At 40.0% G+C, this 19,723-nt stretch overlaps 2 protein-coding genes across 10 annotated transcripts in view; both read right to left on the bottom strand.

Annotated features, from left to right (window-relative positions):
• The window catches only part of ptprsa (protein tyrosine phosphatase receptor type Sa), a 214,364-nt gene that overhangs the window by 42,176 nt on the left and 152,465 nt on the right, over nt 1–19,723 (bottom strand). For 5 of the 8 annotated variants that reach the window (XM_079349634.1, XM_079349635.1, XM_079349633.1 and 2 more), the window contains 6 exons: nt 14,165–14,485; nt 12,151–12,344; nt 9,631–9,657; nt 8,387–8,504; nt 1,334–1,927; nt 224–318 (listed from right to left, as the gene is read on the bottom strand). In XM_079349634.1, coding sequence (XP_079205760.1) covers nt 224–318; nt 1,334–1,927; nt 8,387–8,504; nt 9,631–9,657; nt 12,151–12,344; nt 14,165–14,485 — 1,349 coding nt within the window. The remainder of the gene's footprint in view (nt 1–223; nt 319–1,333; nt 1,928–8,386; nt 8,505–9,630; nt 9,658–12,150; nt 12,345–14,164; nt 14,486–19,723) is intronic. The other 3 variants (XM_079349638.1, XM_079349639.1, XM_079349640.1) reach the window with 2 other exon arrangements.
• The window catches only part of LOC306827678 (GRAM domain-containing protein 2B), a 172,308-nt gene that overhangs the window by 95,668 nt on the left and 56,917 nt on the right, over nt 1–19,723 (bottom strand). The window lies entirely within an intron of this gene.

Genomic DNA, 19,723 nt, shown 5'->3' with positions numbered 1-19,723 from the left:
AAGAGAGCAGACTTGGTTAAAATGTTTCAGATTATAATCATGCACTGAAGTATACAATATATCTTAATATTGCACTTACTGTAAAGCCCAGCCCTTTTTTTTTTTCAGTGCGTAAAATGGGAATTAGCTCAGGAATTCAGATTGCCGTTACCAGAATGTTTTTCGCATTAAGATGGTTTAGAGCCTACAATTCAAATAATTGCATCCCCCCTAATGAACTCACTGTGCATTTGTATGGAGACCTGCTCTCAGAAAACTTCCACGCAAGGACCACTGTGGTCTTAGTTGCCCACTTGACAGTGAAATTCTTTGGAACATCTGTTGAGATGAAATATTGAAGGAAAGAATAACAGAGAAATAGAACAGTTAATAAACCGGGCATGTAGAACGACCTAGGAATGAAAAACAAAAGAAGAACCTTTGTTTTAAATAAAGAAGTTGTTCCCCTGCAAAATTCTTCTTGGTTGGAGAGTGAGTGTATCGGTGAGCTGTGATTGGCTGTGAGAAGGGTAACGCTATTGGTTAAGACACACAGCACAAAAGACTCATGGACGACAAAACCGATGGAGAACAAAGTGTGCCCACTGGCTAGACAACGTGGGTAGTGCCAACCTAACTCATCACCTATGGACCCATCACCACTTTGGATAGATCAAGATTAACAATTGATCCATGTGGTCTTGGTGCCTTACCGAGTCAAGGTTGGCACTGCCAACGCACTGCCAGGGGGGCATAGAGACAGACCCAAAACAAAGCATGCCAACAGTCCTTAGCAGTGCATCTGGGGGATGCCATGCCACAAGATGTCCCATAAGGACAGGGGGTGAGGGAATTAGGGAAGGAAGGGGGTTTGGAAGGGTGGTATATCTCAAAAACAAAACAAAACCCAAAAACTAAAATAAAAAAAAGAAACAAAATCTGCTGTCTGTCATCTTAGAATAATCCAAACATACTCTTAGAGTGACTGAGTTTGGCTGAGCTCCTACCTTGGGATGTGAGATGAGTGAGTGTGCTTGGTAAAGGGTTGCAAGGATGACTGACAGGAGTGTCTGACCAAACAGCACTTACCTTGAGGTTCTATGCTGCTCTCCTCTTTCTCAAAATGACTGACTATAACTTACTGACTTGGGTTTTACCTTGTTTGGGTTAGTGAAGTGAGTGTCCCAGGTCAAACAATTTTAATATCATGTTTTTTCTCTCTTGACGAGTGGAGGTGGTTGAAGGAGGGGGTGGGGCAGTTTTCATTTTAGTGTAGTTGCAGATTGTAGACAGTTTTTTAGCCAAATTCCAACCCCCTGCCAACCGGGTTCTGAAAGAAACAGGCAAGCCCTACCTGTTGGATCAAAGGCCACGGTCCGATACTGGATAGGCGGGCTGTAGGGCCCTGGACCTATACTGGTGTGCGCTCGTATTTTCACATCATACGCTGAGTTGGGTTTGAGGCTGTTGAGCACATAGTTGGACTGGCTCGGGGGCAATCGGAGCTCACTTGGTGCTCCTCCAGAACCGGTTTCCTTATAGGCCAACGTGTATGCCGTAATAACCCCGTTCCTCTCTGCCAGCACAGGGGGAGACCAGGACAGCTGCACTGAGCAACATGTCACGTTGGAGCTCCCATCAATTTGAGGATATCCCCCTGGCGTTTTCTCAGGCACATTGAGTTCTACAGAAGCCTCATCCCCAAAGCCCCCCCTGCTCTTGGCTGAGATTTTAAAGAGATAGATGGCACCCCGGTGAATTTTGGACACAGAGTACTGCCGTTCTTGCGGTGCAAATTCCAGTGTGGCCAAAGGAGACACATCTTTTCGGCCAAACTGGAGGCGGAAACCCATCAGGTCCATGCCATTGGTCAGATCAGGAGGGTCCCAGCGAACCACAGCTGATGTGTCTGAGTCCTGAACCACTGAAATATAGGGAGGACCAGGCACTGTGGGAACAAAGACACAAAGCATATATTAATGTATGTGCTTCACTGTTATATGGAAATGTTTTTAAAATAAAAGGTTTCAAAGTAATTACGATTTAGCAAATACCACATATACGGAAAAAACCTCCCAAAAAAACATTAACTTGGAAACAATTAATGACACGTGCTGCATGATATTTATAATGTATGTTATCATTAAAAAGTTATCGTGGGCTGCCTGCAGATGAGACTCTAGAGTTTTTAGTGAATGACTATAAAACTACAGAATCCGTCTGTCTGTCCTTTCTACCTCACATTTAACTTGTGTGTTCTGCTGTTGAAACAAGGGACAAAAGTTTCAGTGTGAAGTTAATCTGAGGAGAAGTTCTGCGGAACACTTTAATTAGTAACTCTATAGGGCAAGCAGTCAACCCAACATAAATGGGAATGCACTTAAAAGTTCCATACACATAATAGATATAAACAAATGACCGTCTAGACTAATAATAGATTTTTATTTCTGCCATCCAGCAGATAACAGCTACATAAAGTGAGTCCGGTTTGGTGCAGAAAGTTGTGGAGGAATCCACAGAGCCTCTAAATTCTTGAGTGATCAGTGTACCCATTATGATTTTATGATACATTGTAGCCCTAACCCAACCGAAAGCATTTGTGTACTGCAAAGCATCACTAAAACTTTCAGCAGAGAACAGTGCCTATTTCAGCTGTAAGAGTCCTCCCTTGTTGTAAAATGGATGAGCTACACTTGGGGTCTAGACACCATTCTTCAGAGTGGCCCAGTTTTGCCTCTCTTATGGATGACACACACCTCGTCTTAACTCTCCTTCCAAGGCCCCATCAAGTTTGATCGAGGCAGCAGTAGTTAGGGGAAGCCTTCAGCCCCTCAGGTTGCTGTCAAAGCTTTGAGAGAGATGAGTGCGTCTGATTCACACTTGAGCCGAGTTGTTCTGTAAATAGATCCTAGCTCAGCTCACTCATGTATGTCGCTTCTGTCTCGGATAAACAAGGCAAAGGCAGGACAGACAGTCAACTAGAGGCTATGTTAACATTTCAGGTTGAAAAACGTGGATTTTATACATTATTATTAACTTAATTCCATTCCCCTAAAAAAGATTGCACGTATATCTGATTCCAAAAAGCTTGTGAACTGGATCTGCAAAATAGGTCGGCAGCAGATTCGTTGGTCCTTCTAGTGAGAGCTTTTATCAGTATAAACAAAAGAAATGCCGAGTATGCTGAATACAAATTATAAACTGTGTTTGGAAGTGCAGAAAACATTTAAACAGTATCTTACGCAGCATCAGTTATGATGCATGGGCCTTTTTGTACATTTCAAGCATCAATTTCAGCCCTCTATTCATGCAGTCTGTGCCTTGTGTAAATCTGCATCTTTGTATGTGTTGAATTATGAGGATTGTGCATGTATGTGTTTGATGGTAAGGCCCTGGTATGCAGCCAGCTCCAGCTGCTATATCACCATTCCACCTGCACACAGAGCTGTTTGGCTTGCTGCCCAGTGTGGACTTAAAGTCATTTGGAGAAGCTAGCATTAGTCTGGAGTAAAGTGCTCCTTCTCAGTGGAATAGTATCATTGTGCATGTGTGTGTCTGTGTACATGTGCCTACATACAGTTTCAAATCCAATATCAAGAGGAAAGTCTTTAATGTGCGTGTATGTGCTGTAAAACACACACACACACACACACACACACACACAAAGCACTCCACTTTACAGTCTTATCCTTTTGCTCGTATTATTCATTTCCGCTTGCTAATGGTCTTCTTTCTGAGGACTGCTGCTAGCGGAAGATGGGAGTTTGGTGGGTGGATGTAGGCTTGTCGGCTGAGCCTTTCCCGGTAATGGAAAGGCGGGGGCGCCTGGAGTTGGGTGAGACAAATGCTCCTAATACTCCTCGCCTAGATACTATAGCTCAGCTTGGTGTCATTTAAAGCCAACTATGCCTTCGTGCTCGCCGCTAATAAAGGAAATAGAACCGAAGATAATGATCCGGTGATGACTCTGTGAGTGTCTGCGTTGGACTCACTAGGTTTCTGTGTTTTCTTCATCAACCCTCGTCAGGGTATCAACTGTGTCCATTACAACCTTTGTGGCCCCGAAACAATACCATTATTTGTACTTTTAAAACAGTGCTCAATTGCACCGGATGGAGAAGAATCATGGGTACTGACCCAACAGATGGGTGTTTTTTTCATGGTGCTCGGAGTGATGAGAGATAGGAGAGTAAGGACATGGTGAGAGGGTGAATAAGGAGTGAATCAGGGATGATGAAGGTGACAGAGGACAAGGAGCAATCTGCTGGAAAAGATGGCCCAACAAGGATATGAGGAGGCAGAAATGTTTGTGTGTGTATGTGTGTGTGCGTTTCTCCATGAGTGATTCTGGGCTTCTTCGCCGCCATGATTGTCCCTCTCCTCTGTGTTCATCTCTCTCCTCCCTAATACTCTACCTTATTCTTTCACCCAGTGTTCCCCTTGCACCCAGGCCAATCCCGCTTTTCATTTAGTACCCCCTTGTCCCACCACTCCCCCATCCATCACCCCCTACTCTGCCCCCCTCCATCCCTCTCTCTTTCTACAACCCCTTTCAAGTTCGACCCTGGCTCAATCCCTCCTCGCGGGCCTCCAGCACGTTTCCCATCAGGCCACAGTATTAACAGCCTGCTGTTGACACTCACTCAGCGTGATTGAGAAAAGGGGTGATCAGGTTTCCTTCTCATTTCCTCCCTCTCTTGTGCACACCAGATATATGCACACATACCATCATTTTTAATCCAAAAACATCGCTTCTTTGCATGTCTCCAATTGACTTTTCTCGCATACATGTACATTTAAAATATGTCCTCAAATGAAATCACCTGCTCTCTTAGCTACGGCTTGCTAATGGTTATTTGGATTATCTAATTATAAGAAGTCTTTTTTTAACCCTTAACTTACATGATTTGTTTACTTTTGCTTTTAATTTAGCCTGGTTACAGACAGAGTGTATGTGTGAGTACAGTACATGGAAGGGTAGTAAATTACAGTACATGGACTCAAATCTGCAACAGAGCTTACATGGCCCATTTAGAGTCCAAACATTTCAAAGAAAAAAAAAGAGAGAAAAAAGACCAAGAGAAGGGGTAAAAACATGAGTGTCCAACATACAAAACAGGAAGTTACTGAACATACAACCAGGGCTGATGTATCTGAGGCATCCACTCCTTTTAATACACACCGGCATCCCTCAGCATCCTCTAACAGGATGAAACATTCATAATAAAGTGCTTTCAGGTCGGGGGGGAAGGGAGTCTGCTCGCTGACAAGATATTTCAAGTGCAGGAAACCCTTCTAATGTGTTCTGTTTCTGTCTGGGAACAATGTGACTGAGTTCATTTGCATCTATATCAACTCTTGACTTGCAACATAATTAATGCATAATGCAAACCACTTCACATGGTAACAAACAGCTCAAGTTATTGTTCTTTATATTTGACATTGTTTAAATTCTATTTTATATATTACTAATTGCTCCTTATATTTTATTTAAGTTCTTGCTGTTCAAGCCTTACTTGCCATGTTCACTGTTTTTTAGCACCAATAAACCAAGACAAATTCTTTAGATATGTAAGTGTACTTGGCAATAAACTGATGAAGCGAAACTTCCAGATATAAATACATCCCTCAGTCCATCATCGCGCCATGACCAGATAAATTGTCTCAGGAAAAGGCGAACAGCTTTTATACAGTATAGATAAATATATTTATATCCTTTGTCCCTTTCTGCGCACACATCAGCTCTCTCCTGAGAACCTCTCGCTGACTTGGCATGCCTCAAATCTAACTTTTTTTTTCTGTTGCTGTGAGCTCAGAAGGTCTCAAGTAACAGCAGGTTACCTACAGAGAATTGTCTCTGAGAAACATGCCGTTTCATTCAGTTTTGAGTTTTTTTTTGACAGTGTAAGCTTTTATTATTATTTTCAAACTTCCTCACAATAAAGGGCCAGTCAAGAAAAGAAGACAAGAGATGTCATTGATTGTGGCAGTGAAAAAATGCACATGGGTGCAGCACAACACTTCCAGAAACAAACATTTCAATCTGTTGTCAATAAACTCTGTTTTGGCTCCCTCAACAAGAAAAAAAAAAGTAAACTCTATTTCACGTTAGCCATGGTTACATTTCTAAGAGATGGGAAAGTGTAAATCATGAAAAGACACTTTTAAAACCTGGCTTTCATTCAGCAAACAAAGACGGTTCCAGCCGCAGAATGAATGATGTTTTTCTGTGAGTCATAAAAAAAGTTTTACACCATTTAATTTTTTTTTCAGATCCAACAGAGTCCTGAGATACATTCTGTGGCACAATTTTCGAAAAGACCAAACTTCCAAAGAGGCATGTTGGAAATTCAAGATGTTCAAGAAAAAATCTTCACGACTGATCCGAATCGATTTTGTAGTAGCAAAAAAAAAAAAAAAAAAAAAATCTCCACTTGTTGTGACCTTCGATATTGATTTCTCTTTCAGGTTTTTCTTTCTTCTTAAATTAACAGAACTATGACATCATCATTTCTTAAAGCAAATGCTTACAGCGAGAAACCTGCTGTTTGCAAAAAATAAAGGTCTTTATAGCTGTTGCGCGAGTAATGTGTGTCTGAGTGCAAATAAAAGTATTGATTTTGATGACTATTTCACATATTTACAGTGTTCTGCAAAGTATGACTAAATATGTATTTGAAGGGTGACTTAGAAAGAAGAAACAACTTTATATATAATAGGCTCTAAGGATTTGCATTATCATGAGATACATGTTTGGAGTGCTCTATCAGACATCTTGTCAAAATTAGCATACCTGAGATTATGTGTGCAGCATTGTTTACATTTCGTTTTCATCCAGTTCATCTTCAACTTCATCCAGCATATTCTTGAAGCAAATTAAAATGAACAAGTTGTGGGAAAGGTTCTTGGAAATAAGGACTATTGTGAAAGCTGTTATTTTAGAATGATGTTGCCATTCCAGAAACTGTGTTTTTTGTTTTTTTTTTTGAATGCTCTTTATGATTTAAATGAGATTGGTGTAATTAGACATTTAAGTCTTGTTTGGGGCTTGTTTCTGAAAAGTAGTCAGTTTTAAAGCCCCTAACTTTTAAAGTCCACAGGAGCAAATGTTCTTTCTTTGTTTTTGCCTGATACGGATCTCAAGAAACAACCCCATTTGAAAGAAATCCGATACCTACTGGAAACGCTTCTATCCATCGGGCCATCCCAACATCCCACTGAACAAGAAATACAGCCTCTTCCCTCTGCAGAGCCATGTCTCCCCACTTCTCCCCCATTCCCCTATTTCTATTTATCTCGGCCCCCTGGCATTAACCGTTTCTTTAAACTTCAGCCATAAAAAAAGAAAAGGGGAGGCTTTCCCTCTGAGGGACAGACAGGCTGCGCCAGACTGGCATATCAGTGAGCTCGGCCTGACAGGAGGATGGAGAGTGACAGCACTCACTCAAGCCTCTTTGGCAGCATCACACTCCCTGACACATGTAACACACACACCTGTCAGGACCTGGGAGATTTTCCAGTGTTTGTGTGTTAGGTTTAAAGATTGAGTTGTGTATCAATAAGCTTGTACTTGTATTACCTCATGCCTGTACAGAGGTCCATGCAATGCCACAGTAAAGGTCTACATACCTTCTGTGTGTATGTATGTATGTATGTATGTATGTATGTATGTATGTATGTATGTGTTTGTGTTCATACTGGACATAAGTAATGTATGAATGCAGTTATGTACATATTAACTATTTGAAGCCTTGCACATTTGCTCACACAAAAGGTTGCTCCTAGCTTGCCTTGACGCCCTGAATTCTCACAAAGAAAGCCTTCACTCTCTGAAGCTTTACAGGTTTAGCTCACGCTCACGGTTACTAAGCTGCTAACTTCAACACAGGCTCATGTGGTCCGGTTGAATTGGCCTGCCTGCGAGTGGTAACAAGGGAGAAAATTGAAAAAGACAAGTCTTTGTAGTGTGCAGGCATTAGCTTTGATTTTATCTTTAATGCTTAGACCAACGGCCCAACAGGGGTTCTCAAGCTGTCAATATCTGTCTGAAAAATCTTCAAGAACCTCACAAGTACTTGATCTCAAAATATCTGTGGAGCGTCTGGTGAGCATGATTCAAATGATAAATGCTGCTTGAAACAAACATCAACTCCACTGACTCAATTGTTCTTGATTTTTTTGTTGAAAATTGCTGAGGGGGGGATTTGGCCCCTGCTGATTTTCAAAATATTAGTAAAGCACGAAACTACGGCCTTAAATGAGGGTCCCCGTTAGTGGTGAAATGAGAGAAAGATGATTTCCCAGCAACCCCTGAGGTAGGTTTAGTTTAACTGCAGACTAAAGAAGAAACATTTCAGCTATGGAATGAGCAAATACAGCAGCAGATACAACATGTCATTGTACTCACCTGCCCCTTTGGTCACCACCAGTTTGGGTTTGCTGCGGGCTCCATCCCCCTTGGTGGTGTATGCTGCTACTGTGATGGAGTAAGTGGTGTCTGGCTTAAGTCCTCCAATGACCATTTCCTATGGGAGATAGGAAAGACACAGGAACAGGAAAATGTCAAAATATGTCTTGAATTATTGATGATTTTACCCCCCCTGCATGCAGCTCAAACTGCCTTATGCAGAATGTTAATCTTAGTGAAGTGTTTCCTGGTTCTCTTTATTAATTTTCACGAGGCATGCATTAAATGTAACATTTTCTTCCTCTGTAATGGGAGACCATTCCATTAAGCAAATCCTAAGAGCTGCCAAGGTGGAGCAGGGACATTACATATGCAAATGGAAAGTAGCCCTTCTTATTCCTTTAGCCATATTCCAATCAACAACTTAACTTTGTGATAAATGCATGCTGAATGCATCCTGCCCATTCGCTGGCAGTTTTTACCTCAGCCATTAAGTTTCCTTGAGTCCTCTTCAAAGAGAGGCTTCCGATCAATTCTAATGAATCTTTCAAGAGAGCAGGTTTGAACGAATGCAGAATGAGGTTTTTAACAGGCTGCTTGGCAGAGGGATGGGAGAGGTCAATAAAGGTAAATGAGCTATAAGTACTGTCGGTACTTGAGATGGTATTCACGTAATGCAGATAGACTGGGGCTTTAAAATCTGGGTTCAAAATAAGGGCACGATTCGTTGAAGAAAATCTGCAGTTGTGAATGATCATCCGGGATTTGAGAGGAATTGCAAAAAAAAAGAAAAGAGAAAAAAAAGCGAGTCTACTAAGGGAAGCACAGGAATTCTAAGGCACCACATAGAAAATTAAATGTCATGGTTCAAAAATCATAAAAAAACCAACACAAACACACACCAAAAGAACACGAGACAGAAAACACTGCATCAACACACAGCATGGCAAGAGTAGCATTAGCATTCCAGGCACAGCGGGCAGTGGATATTGCATCAGCCACCATTTTGTAGAAGCTAGCTGGCAATAGAAGTTTGTCCTCTTTTCCTTAGTGGCTTACAGAGATAGTGTAGCAGTTGGCCAGCCAGAGTGAGCTGAGGTGTAACCTCTGAGCCACTTTATCCAAACTTATTGAATAAAGTCTGGAGGGGTTGTGTAAACTGTGAATCCAACAAGGCTGATGAAATACCCACTGTTTATACCCCCGCAGCTACACATAGCACTCAGGCGAAACTTCGTACTCACATATTCGGCTGTATCGTCCGTTTCCCACTAACCCCCCCGCCAAAGAGGAGAGTGCAGGAGAGAGAGTGATTTTTTTTTTTAAAAAAATTCAGAAAGAGAGAGAAAAGAAAAGGAAGAAATAGGATTGTGAGAGACGGGGGCATTAGAGGTTCAGAGCAGAGGGTATCAGAAATAGGTTCAGAAGGTTTTTTTGGAGGTAAGGAGAGAGAAGCTGTTTGAAGCTTATGTTATGAGGAGCAGCTGAAACAAGGCTCAGAGTTGGACAGGTGTGCTTGATGGGCCTGGAGAAGTTTGACCATTTGACCACTATGCTAAGCTAACTCTGTGTTAAATCATCAACAGGTACGCCCAAACTATATATGCAGCTTTAGGGTTTAATGCTGGAGGCTTTTTCAATTAACTAACAATCTAAAAATATGTTTCTGCAGAGAATTCATCATTGGCTCTGTGTTCATAATTTAATGAATTTAAGCTAATTCTACTCCTGGGCTTATGGGTCATAAAAATCCCCAGAAATGTCATCATAACGTTGGAGGCATTTTGGCTGAATGGAGCCTTCCTTCAATTCAGAAACTAAAATTTATTTGAGTAATTCATTCTCAAAATATATCAAACGGAAATTAAGCTATTCATTTTTTGTGCTGTTTACTCTATTGCATCAAGGCTATAATTTGCATTACAATTGTTGTTACTGCATTTGCACAAAAGTCACACTCTGAAAGGATTTCTCAGAATGTGTTGACAGAAGGTTTGTAAAAAAAATAAAAAAAATCATTTCAGTGTACAGGGCTCCATTACAATTCTAGCTGTCAGTGGAGGCTGATATTTTTGGTAAAATGTTTTCATGCCAATTTTCCTTTTGCCCCTCGGGCACAGAATACTATCATAAGCATTTTCTTTTTTTCAGTTTGATACAAGCATACAATCAGGCATTTCATGGCCGATGTTGCCATAAAGCAGGGTCTGGAAATTCTTAATAAAAGCCGTAGAAGCAGAACACGGAGGACAAGATGAGTGAAGCTGTGATTAGAGTTCTTGTTGTGGGCTGAAGGGAAAAGAATATTACAGCAATATGAAATGAAATCCAAGAGGGGAGAGCACCCATATCGCTTCCTATACTGCAGATATATTTGCAAAGCCAAACCAGCTGGGAAGAAGCACACAATTTGTCTTTTTTTGTGAGCACGAAAGTGGGGCAAAGTTTCTTTGAAATGTCACAGAACAACAAATCCCTCAATCTGTGTAACTTTGATCCTACTTAACGAGTGACTCTCTTTGCATCTTGACTGAAAAACACATTCAAAAGAAGACCTGGATACATTTGTTAGAATTGATCATTTTCAAATTGCAGCCATTTTATCTCTGTCATTACGCTCAGGGTGAGAAGCTTAAGTGCTGTGAGTCGCATTAATAGAGGATATCTGACTGTCATTCACTATCATTTTAACATTTCCAGATTGTGATAAACAAATGAAAAGACAATTAACAGTAAAAATGCAGGAGTGTCAGGGCATGTTTCAACCAAGATTTGATAGCTGATAAATTACCATCAGACACCAGCTAATGTTAACAATCAGCCACATCCTAGCTAAAATTCCTTTTAATTAAGAAGGAGCTGATGGCTAAAACAGCCTTTTAATAGTGTTAAGATATAATAGATAAGGCACTAAGACAATTAATTTGAAAAAAAAACAAAAAACGCACATTTAACGACTCATCAGATAACAATTAGCATTCAGTCCAGTTGTAGCTAACATTACAATTAATTAAGAGGTACCTTTAAAATAAGATATGATAGGAAAGATGTTAGCAAACTTAAGCCCTTAAAAGTGTTGTAATTAAGCTCAGCCTCAATCATGTCTTTGTGCATTCGTTTTGATTCCACCATGGCGTAATATTGGTGTCCCAGTCTGTGAATTCTCATTGTGTTTAGGCACTGCAAAAGCACTGCACAGCAAGAGTCTTACATACACTGAATCCTCTGATACTGTTGCGCCTTTGTTACGCCTCTGTTACTACCTCGGCAGACATTACAGAAGGGGGAACATGACGTCCCCCCATAACGCCTCTAGGAGATTAAGCTTGAAAAACTAGTATGAATAGGGCTTTAGTTTTCGAAAACCAATATGTCATAAAGCATTTACTGCCATAGGAAAACAGCTAATGTTAGCATTCGGCCACTTTCTAGCTAACATTACATAGAGTTTGGAGTTCTCAAATATTTAAACTAATTGCACAATACTGACAGAAGGTTATGCTGGGCTTCAGTTGCTTTTGAGCAAAAAATGAGATTAGCTATGAAGTGGCTCACGCTAAATTAGCTGTTTTCTGATGATAGCTAACCTGGTTATCAGATATAACTACTTCATAAGTTCATATACTGTAGGTACAACTTTTAAACTTTTAAATTTGTGATTCTCATCCACGGAGCAATGTCAGAGTATAATGGCTGTCATTTAAATGTACAATTTTATTTGACAGGAAAAAAATTGTGAGAAGGAAACAGTTCAATGTTCATACCTGGGCATCGGCCAGCATGACATCCTTGATTAGGGGCAGGCCCCTAGACTCGCCATTTTCCACACGGACATAGTGAACTTGGTAGCCACGGATCTGACCGTGTTGCTTTCCTGGGGTCAAGGAGCGCCACATCACTTTTAATGCTGTGGAATTGAGGACTTCAACCTCCACCCGCCTTGGAGGAGCCCCAGGAACTGTGGATGAATCAAAAACTCTAATCAGAATAATTTTTTTAATAAGTTTTGTTGAAACATTTTGTCCATCGATCTGATCCTCTATTTCAGATAGAAATAAAAACTGTGGAAAAATACACGCTCTATCTTCAACCTGTTTAATCAGTTAAAATTACTCTGTGTTCTTTTACAGATTTCGTACATGAAGCTATCACAATAACCTGTTTCAGAACAGGCATCATACCAATGATTGGTTGCAGGCTTGTAACCTCTTCCTCGTTTAGATGTCCTGCCCATTTTGACAAAATGTTTGCCTGATGAAGGTATTAATTTAAACGTTGCCAATAAATGTGTGTTAGCAAGTTAGTCAAAGTCTGCAGGGAGTTTACCTTTAAATACAAGCAAACAACATACTCAATGAACATACTGCTATGTCTGTCTCTCCTACAGAGATAACATCCAGACCAGCATATCTACCAAAAACCTTGTATCACATCCCCCAGTTTCAGCAAGCTTTTCAGTACATCTCTGCTGTGTCTGTCTGCTTGTAGTAGGGAGCTCTCAGTCATAATGACAGGCCTTTATGGAAGGCCTTGCTTCCAGGCCTTTCAGAGTGCCATGGACTGGCCCTTTTTGAGATGAATGTGCCATTAATAGAACTCCTCCACTCAAACTGCCCCCATTTGCTCGTCCACAAACACTTCAAGTCCCATCTCCCCCTCTAAATCACAACCCCATTTCCCCCACCTTCCCCTGGATCATGCACCAATCTTGTTTATTACCAATTTTTTCCCCTACCTTTTAGTCCCAGCTCTTATTTCTTTACCTGGCACTTCTCTGTCATACATTATTATCGTGATGACACCTTGAAATTTGTTATGGCTATTGTCAGTGAGCTGTGGTCTTACCCCTGGGTAAGGTGTCTTTTAAAACAAGTATGTAAACATTTAAGCCTGTCTCTACTTTTGTGCTTGTCGTATATCAGTGTCAGATAAATGCTTTTTAAAATGCTGTGGTAATAGATGTGAAATGGATCAAGGACGATAGAAGGCAATGTCAGCCATCCGTCAATGATTCCGATGGGCTGTGGCATGCTCACATCTTTACTTGTCATTTTGTGCATTTATTTTTTGTGCTTCTGCCTTTTGTCATTTAGTTTTTGCTATCTAGTATTGTGTTATCGTGTTATTGTCTTTTGTGGTTAAACTGTTTTAACATGCATTATTTCTTTCTGTCTGATCCATGTGGTTATTTGTCAAAAAAACTACTTGTATTATGCCTATAAATGAGGATTTACTGGAGTAGTTAAGGTCTGAATGCAGTGCACAAGGGGTGATACAGGAGTAGTTATTAAAGAGGATGTTATCTGTTCTACTTCAGATAGAAGTAGAGTTAAGGGTTTCAGTTGCCACCTCACACACCTGCTGATTTAACCTCCAACCTCCTGTTGCCACCATAAATGTATGAATAATTATGGACTTGCAGTGTATGGCACTCATAAACTCTAACGGCTCTCTGCTGAGCGCTAGGATACTGTTAAAAGCTTACAGATAGAAGCAGGACATGGGATGTGGTGGCTGATATAAATTACATTTGGTTGGTTATGTTTTAATAGCAACACACTTGATTTCTCAAGTCTAATGTCGTCAAATATGTTCCTCTCATCAGGTATCACAAATGTATGTTGCCCTGTTACTTATCGACAGTTTGTGATAATATTAAACCTTTTCTACTATGATATTTCTATATATTTTGGATAGTAGTAGGAAATCCAAACTAACACAATCGATGCCTCAATTTCTACATGACATTTAGCCTGTGATATTTTGAGATTCATGTACCATCTTCATCAGTGCGGCAGATCAGGGGCTCGCTCTCAGGGCCTGACCCGATCACAGTGAAGGCAGACACAGAGATGCTGTACTGGGTCCATTTCTCCAATCTCTGCAGCAGCACCTGCTCTTCACTTGCAGGTACTGTGGGCTCCTCCATGGGCTCCCCATCATCACTGCCGCCATCCAATAGGCCCACCACCTGGTAGCGCACCCTATACCCCGCCAGGTCACCGTTTTGACTCGTCAAAGGCGGGGGGTGCCAACTTACCAGCAGGGTGGTGGAGCTGGTGCTGCTGCACTTAATTTCTTGAGGGGGTTCTGAGGGCTCTGGTGAGGTTGAAAGGACAGGCAGGAAGGAGGGAAGGGGGTCGAGGACGAGGAGCAGGATGGGGTAGGGAGGAAGGGTGAAAAACAAAAACAAAAAGATGGGAGAGATAAAGAAAATGATAAAAGGATAAAAAAAAACAACAAGAGCAATTCCAACAAAAATGTGCAAAACAAAGACAGAGGCAAAACATGTTTAAATGAAAATAAAATAGTCAAGCAAATGTCAAAATAAAAGGCCAAAATGAACAATGGCACACGGTTTGTAATAATGAATCAAGATGGCTTTCCTAGTGAAATACCTGGGGGTTTGAACTATACATGCAGGCCAATATGGTTCTGGAAACAGTATTTTTGCATTGAGAGGTACACCTTTATTATGTTCAATGAAATTTTAGCTTTTCAATATTTTAAAGAATCTTCTCCTAAACTTTCATCTCTGGTTCTACTTACAGCAGAAGCCATTTGTTTGTCCTGTAATGTATTACAATAGAAGAAATCGGAAATGTATTTGCTCGGGTCATCTGATTGAATGTCTGAACTCAGCATACTACTCTACTTCTCTCATACAATTAGCTATAAAATAGTTTCACTGTGTAAAATCAACAGTGATTAAGTCATCTATTTAGCATTTTATTTTGGGTTTAAAGCAGAGGCTTTTTTTTTAACAATTACAAACTAGCAAACTTGTAAATAAGGCAAGTACTTTATCCAACCTTGAGTGACTCTAAAAATAAAATGAACGTTCAATGTTTAAATGTGATTGGTTAATAAGGACTAATATACAGCAGTTATGAGTAGCATAAACCACATATATAAATCTAAAGCATAATGGGTACTTTTTAAAAAAATAACATGTTTTAAAACTTTTGTGACAAATTTGCATGAGCTAAAACAAGCTACGTATATGCTTAATAAGAAGTGTAAGCTGGGAGGAAGAGTAGTCTCTCCTTTTTCTGTTGACATTTTGACACTTTTCAACATGGTGGCTAATTTTGTCTCTTTTCTTCCAAAACATATTAAAACTTAGACATCTAGCAACTTCTAAATCAAATATTTCTTTCCAGGACAGGATTCCTCTAGCCGCTACAATGCTTTTTTTTCTTTAATTAGAATGTAATAACCCCATCTTGGTGTAAAAAACTCATTATTACATTTAGGCTCTAATGTCAGGTAAAAATAGTGCAATAATAAAAAAAATAAACACAATGAAACACATTAATAAAAAATTGGCATTACACACAAAGCAACTTAAGACAGAAACTCAAAGGACACCTATGAAACTCAAGCAGCATGTTTTTGTTCGAAAACAAAGGCTTAAGAAATAAATTATGAACAGAAGGAGGGTACTGGGAAATGAATTTCTCTGTAACCCAGGTGACTTGAAAGAAAGAACTACAACAACAGTCAAGGTTAAAAAAAATGACAACTCATGAAAAAACATGAAAAAACTGGATACTCAACATAAATCGAAAATAGGAACATTTAACTTCTTAATAAATAAATAAAAAGAAAAAACACATCACAGGCATTGTTTGCATCATACGTACCTGACTCCCACAAATACAACATTTTAGAGACTTTCTTACCACCAGCACCTGACTTAAGAGCGTCTTTACTCTATAGTCAGAGAGCTGCAACACTTTCTCTCTCAAAATAGCATGCCAGAAATGTTGACATCCATGCCTTGTTTTTGAATCAGTAAATACCATCATCAATATCAACCCATTGGGAACACGTTTTGGACCCGTTTTTGGATTATTTGAGAGGGAGAGGGTTGGCTCTGTGCTGTTGCCAGGACTGTTAAATTCTTATGTATCTTTTGGCTAGAGGGTCCACAAGACTGTGAGAGGGGGGACCATAAGAGGAAACACTCACTCTTAAGATATTCAGCTTTTTTTTGCCAACAAACACCCAGTCTTGTAAACAATTAGTTTACAAGAATGGAATGGAACAATTAGTGTAAAAATCCCATTTCATAACCTCATTTCTATGTATCTTGGTAGAGCTTACTGCCATACTGAGAATGCCATGACATGAGAATAGAGTAAGCAAGACGGAAAAAAAAACTTGTACTGCTGAATCCATAAAAGTTTAATGATAGTGTTCTGACTGCAGTGTCACTTTTGGTAGAACGGCTTATAAAACGAAAATAAAAAAACAGGGGTTTTAACTCTCAGAGGGGCCTCCTCTCAGTGAAGACCGACTGTTCCAGCACACAACAAATAGGACAGGACTTCAGCCACAGTCCTCAAGCCCTCCTCTGTGTCCAATGGGCTTATTTACTTACGGTCTTACTGGATTTTGAGCCTTTCAGCTTCTTTCCTCCGCTCATATTGTATTTGCAAACCCTCCACGTCAAGACTGATTGCTCAGTTCTCAATCTTTGTGGCGCGGAAAAGGCTGTGAATCTGACAGGGGCCAAGCTATCACAGTGCACAGGCATCCTCATGCCTGATAACACTTTAAGACCAGCTGGGGCACAGCTTTAATAAAGTGCATATATCCCATGAAGGCCAGTGGTGGGATTATGGTTAGTAGAACTATACAAGCACAAAAGAAGGAACTCAGCTAATGCTTTACTTGAGGTCCCTTTGAAGCTTCCCTGAAAGAGTTTCCTAAATGCTATGTGACAAATAATTAGTCATGTCTGCATTCATACCCTTCTCTTTGACTTTTAAGTCTGTTGTGATATGACTGGAAGCTTAGGGTTTAAAGTCTGCAATATCAAGGTCTGGTGGCAAACTTAATCATTACAACTACCTTCACATTGTATTGCTATTAATGCAACATTTCAAGGGAAATAAATTAAATACATGAATACAAATCTTTTAGCTTCCAAGGTTGTTATGCCTCAGGTTGACTCTTGAAATGACACAGATTGCCAATGTTCTTGCTATCAGAGTATGAGCTCATGTTTGTATTTCAATTGCTTTTTTTTTTTCAGAAGCCTCGAATGACATGATGTTCATATTTGTAGATCATTATAGAATTAATCCCCCTGATGCCAAATGGCAGAGTTGTGGCTCACACACATATTCCAATTTATCTAAAAAGCTCCTGCAATTACAGTAAGTGGGGGGAGCTAAAATGCTTGTTTGGCTAGATACAGAGGATTTAGAATCTGCCACTTTAATTTGAGAGAAAGCACTTGACTGGCTACTGGCAGGTTCGAGGTATAATCTAAATGTGTAACAAAGCCTGAAAATCCAGGGGTCTGCCTCACAGCTCATAGCAAAGCATGAAATTAATTCTGGCGCTATGAAATGGGATTCTTATCTGCTAGTTTGGAGCCCAGCAGTCCTACCCACTCCCAGGGTCCATCCTAGTTCCTGTTACCATGTTTTGCAACTGGGGGACAGCAAGAGCGATACTGGTAGCTCACCCCACTCCTGGGTTGTGGACCCACCTGGCCACGTCTGAACGGCCTCACAAAAATTGTCTCTGAACTTGGTCTGACTATGGCAGCTTACCCCAAGAGGCCTTGCTTCTGAATGAAGGCCACTGTTGCCAATCAAAACTCATGTATCTCACAAAGTCAACTGTCAAATTCAATGAAATGATTGTGCTTTATTTTGTAGTTTAGTTTAGGAGTTAGTTTCCCGTCTGTCATAATGGATCAAATGAGGAGAACGATATGGGAAAATAGTTATTTTGTTGCAGTGACTTTTCAAGAATTTTTGACAAGAAGTAGACTCCATGACAAGAGCCTCTGGTAATGCTGCTTGGACTGGGCACAAACTTCAACAATCTGCAAACATATTGTACCACAGATATTGGACAACAAAGAAAACAGGGAAATCATTTTTTCTGTCTGTTTTTTTTTTTTCACTAAATGGAAAAGGGTTTCAGTCTGCCAGACAATGTCTTGGGCTGTGAGTGGATTGTGCCCATTTAACAATGAAAAAAACCCAAAAAACTTTTCACTTGGGTGTGGTATAATTGGACAAAGGGAACCATTAAAAGGGAAACGTTTATTGCAGGTTATTATATTTTCAAATGCAGCAAGTTTGTAGCCTTTTTTGTTCACTTAGGCATTTTTTTTGCCTAAGTACTCCTTAAATAACATAAATCCAATACTCTTTTTTTTCTGGTGTTTACCTAAGGCTAACAGTTTTAACTGTGAACAATATACTGCCTTGGCTCCTTTCTGATTTGGATTCGGAAAGATTCATTATTCTCTGTATGAGGAGCCAAAATGACAGATATGTTGGCTCAATCATTTACGTACAATGCATGATTGAATCGTTAAATTCTCAGTTTGTGCTTCAGACAACCATTACAAAACCCCCCCCCCACACAAATCAATCATAGACAATCACAAAATAATTGAACAATTATCCAACAGGACTTTTGAAATGGTTATGGCAGACTGAATCCCCAAACCAAATAATCACTTACCTCAAAGCGTCCAAAAGATCAAGTTAGTTATTAAGTTGTGGTGTGGGAAATCGTCTGAATTAGTCTGTGAGTTGTATTATCTTAACTTAGAGAAACCAATGGCTGTATCTCAAACTTGCTTGAGCAGGGACTCTTGATTCCTCCCTTTGGAAGGTACATAGTATTAATGAGTAAGAGTTATCTTTCCTATCATCTCTAATTTGTTGATTAGTAGTAAAAAAAAATGAGTCTGTTTTCTCGAGCAGAGATTTGGGAAATGCCATCAGTTAACTTATCTTCCACCAAATTTATGCGGTGGGCAAAGATTTGTCAGTGTTGTCTGTAGGTGCTTACTGTGCTGTTTTAGGTTGTTGTTCTGGAGAATTCAACAAGAATGAAAAATAGCAGAATGCTTCTGCTCAGAGTTATGTGAAACTAATATTCAGATAACCCCTAAAGTAAAATAAATAAAAAAAATAAAAAATGTAACTCAAAACTTTTTTTCAAAGACTCAACAGAAAGGGAAGAGGACACAAAGTGAACAAGGAGATGTCAAGCCATTCCAAGGAGAGTTTTTCTTCCATTGCACAGGGAAACAAGTGGCAAAGAGAGAAACAGATTTGGAGTAGTGTGATGTGAGAGGAAGAGAGGAGTGTTTCAAATCCAATCAGCTTGCGATTTACCGGTCCAAAACAAATGCAGAGAACAAGGGTAAGGAAATCACAAACACACATCGACAGGTGATGATGTGCACAGACACTCAAGAGACGCCAAGACAGAAATGGGGCTTGATGAACAGAAAGTATTGTCATGCCTGGACTGATCAAAGATCAACAGTGCAGTGATAGATTTTCAACAGCA

Source organism: Symphodus melops (genome assembly GCF_947650265.1).
Source record: "Symphodus melops genome assembly, chromosome: 8".
Taxonomy (NCBI): Eukaryota; Metazoa; Chordata; class Actinopteri; order Labriformes; family Labridae; genus Symphodus; species Symphodus melops.
Note: the sequence above shows the minus strand (reverse complement) of the source record. Positions and strands in the feature narration are given on the sequence as shown.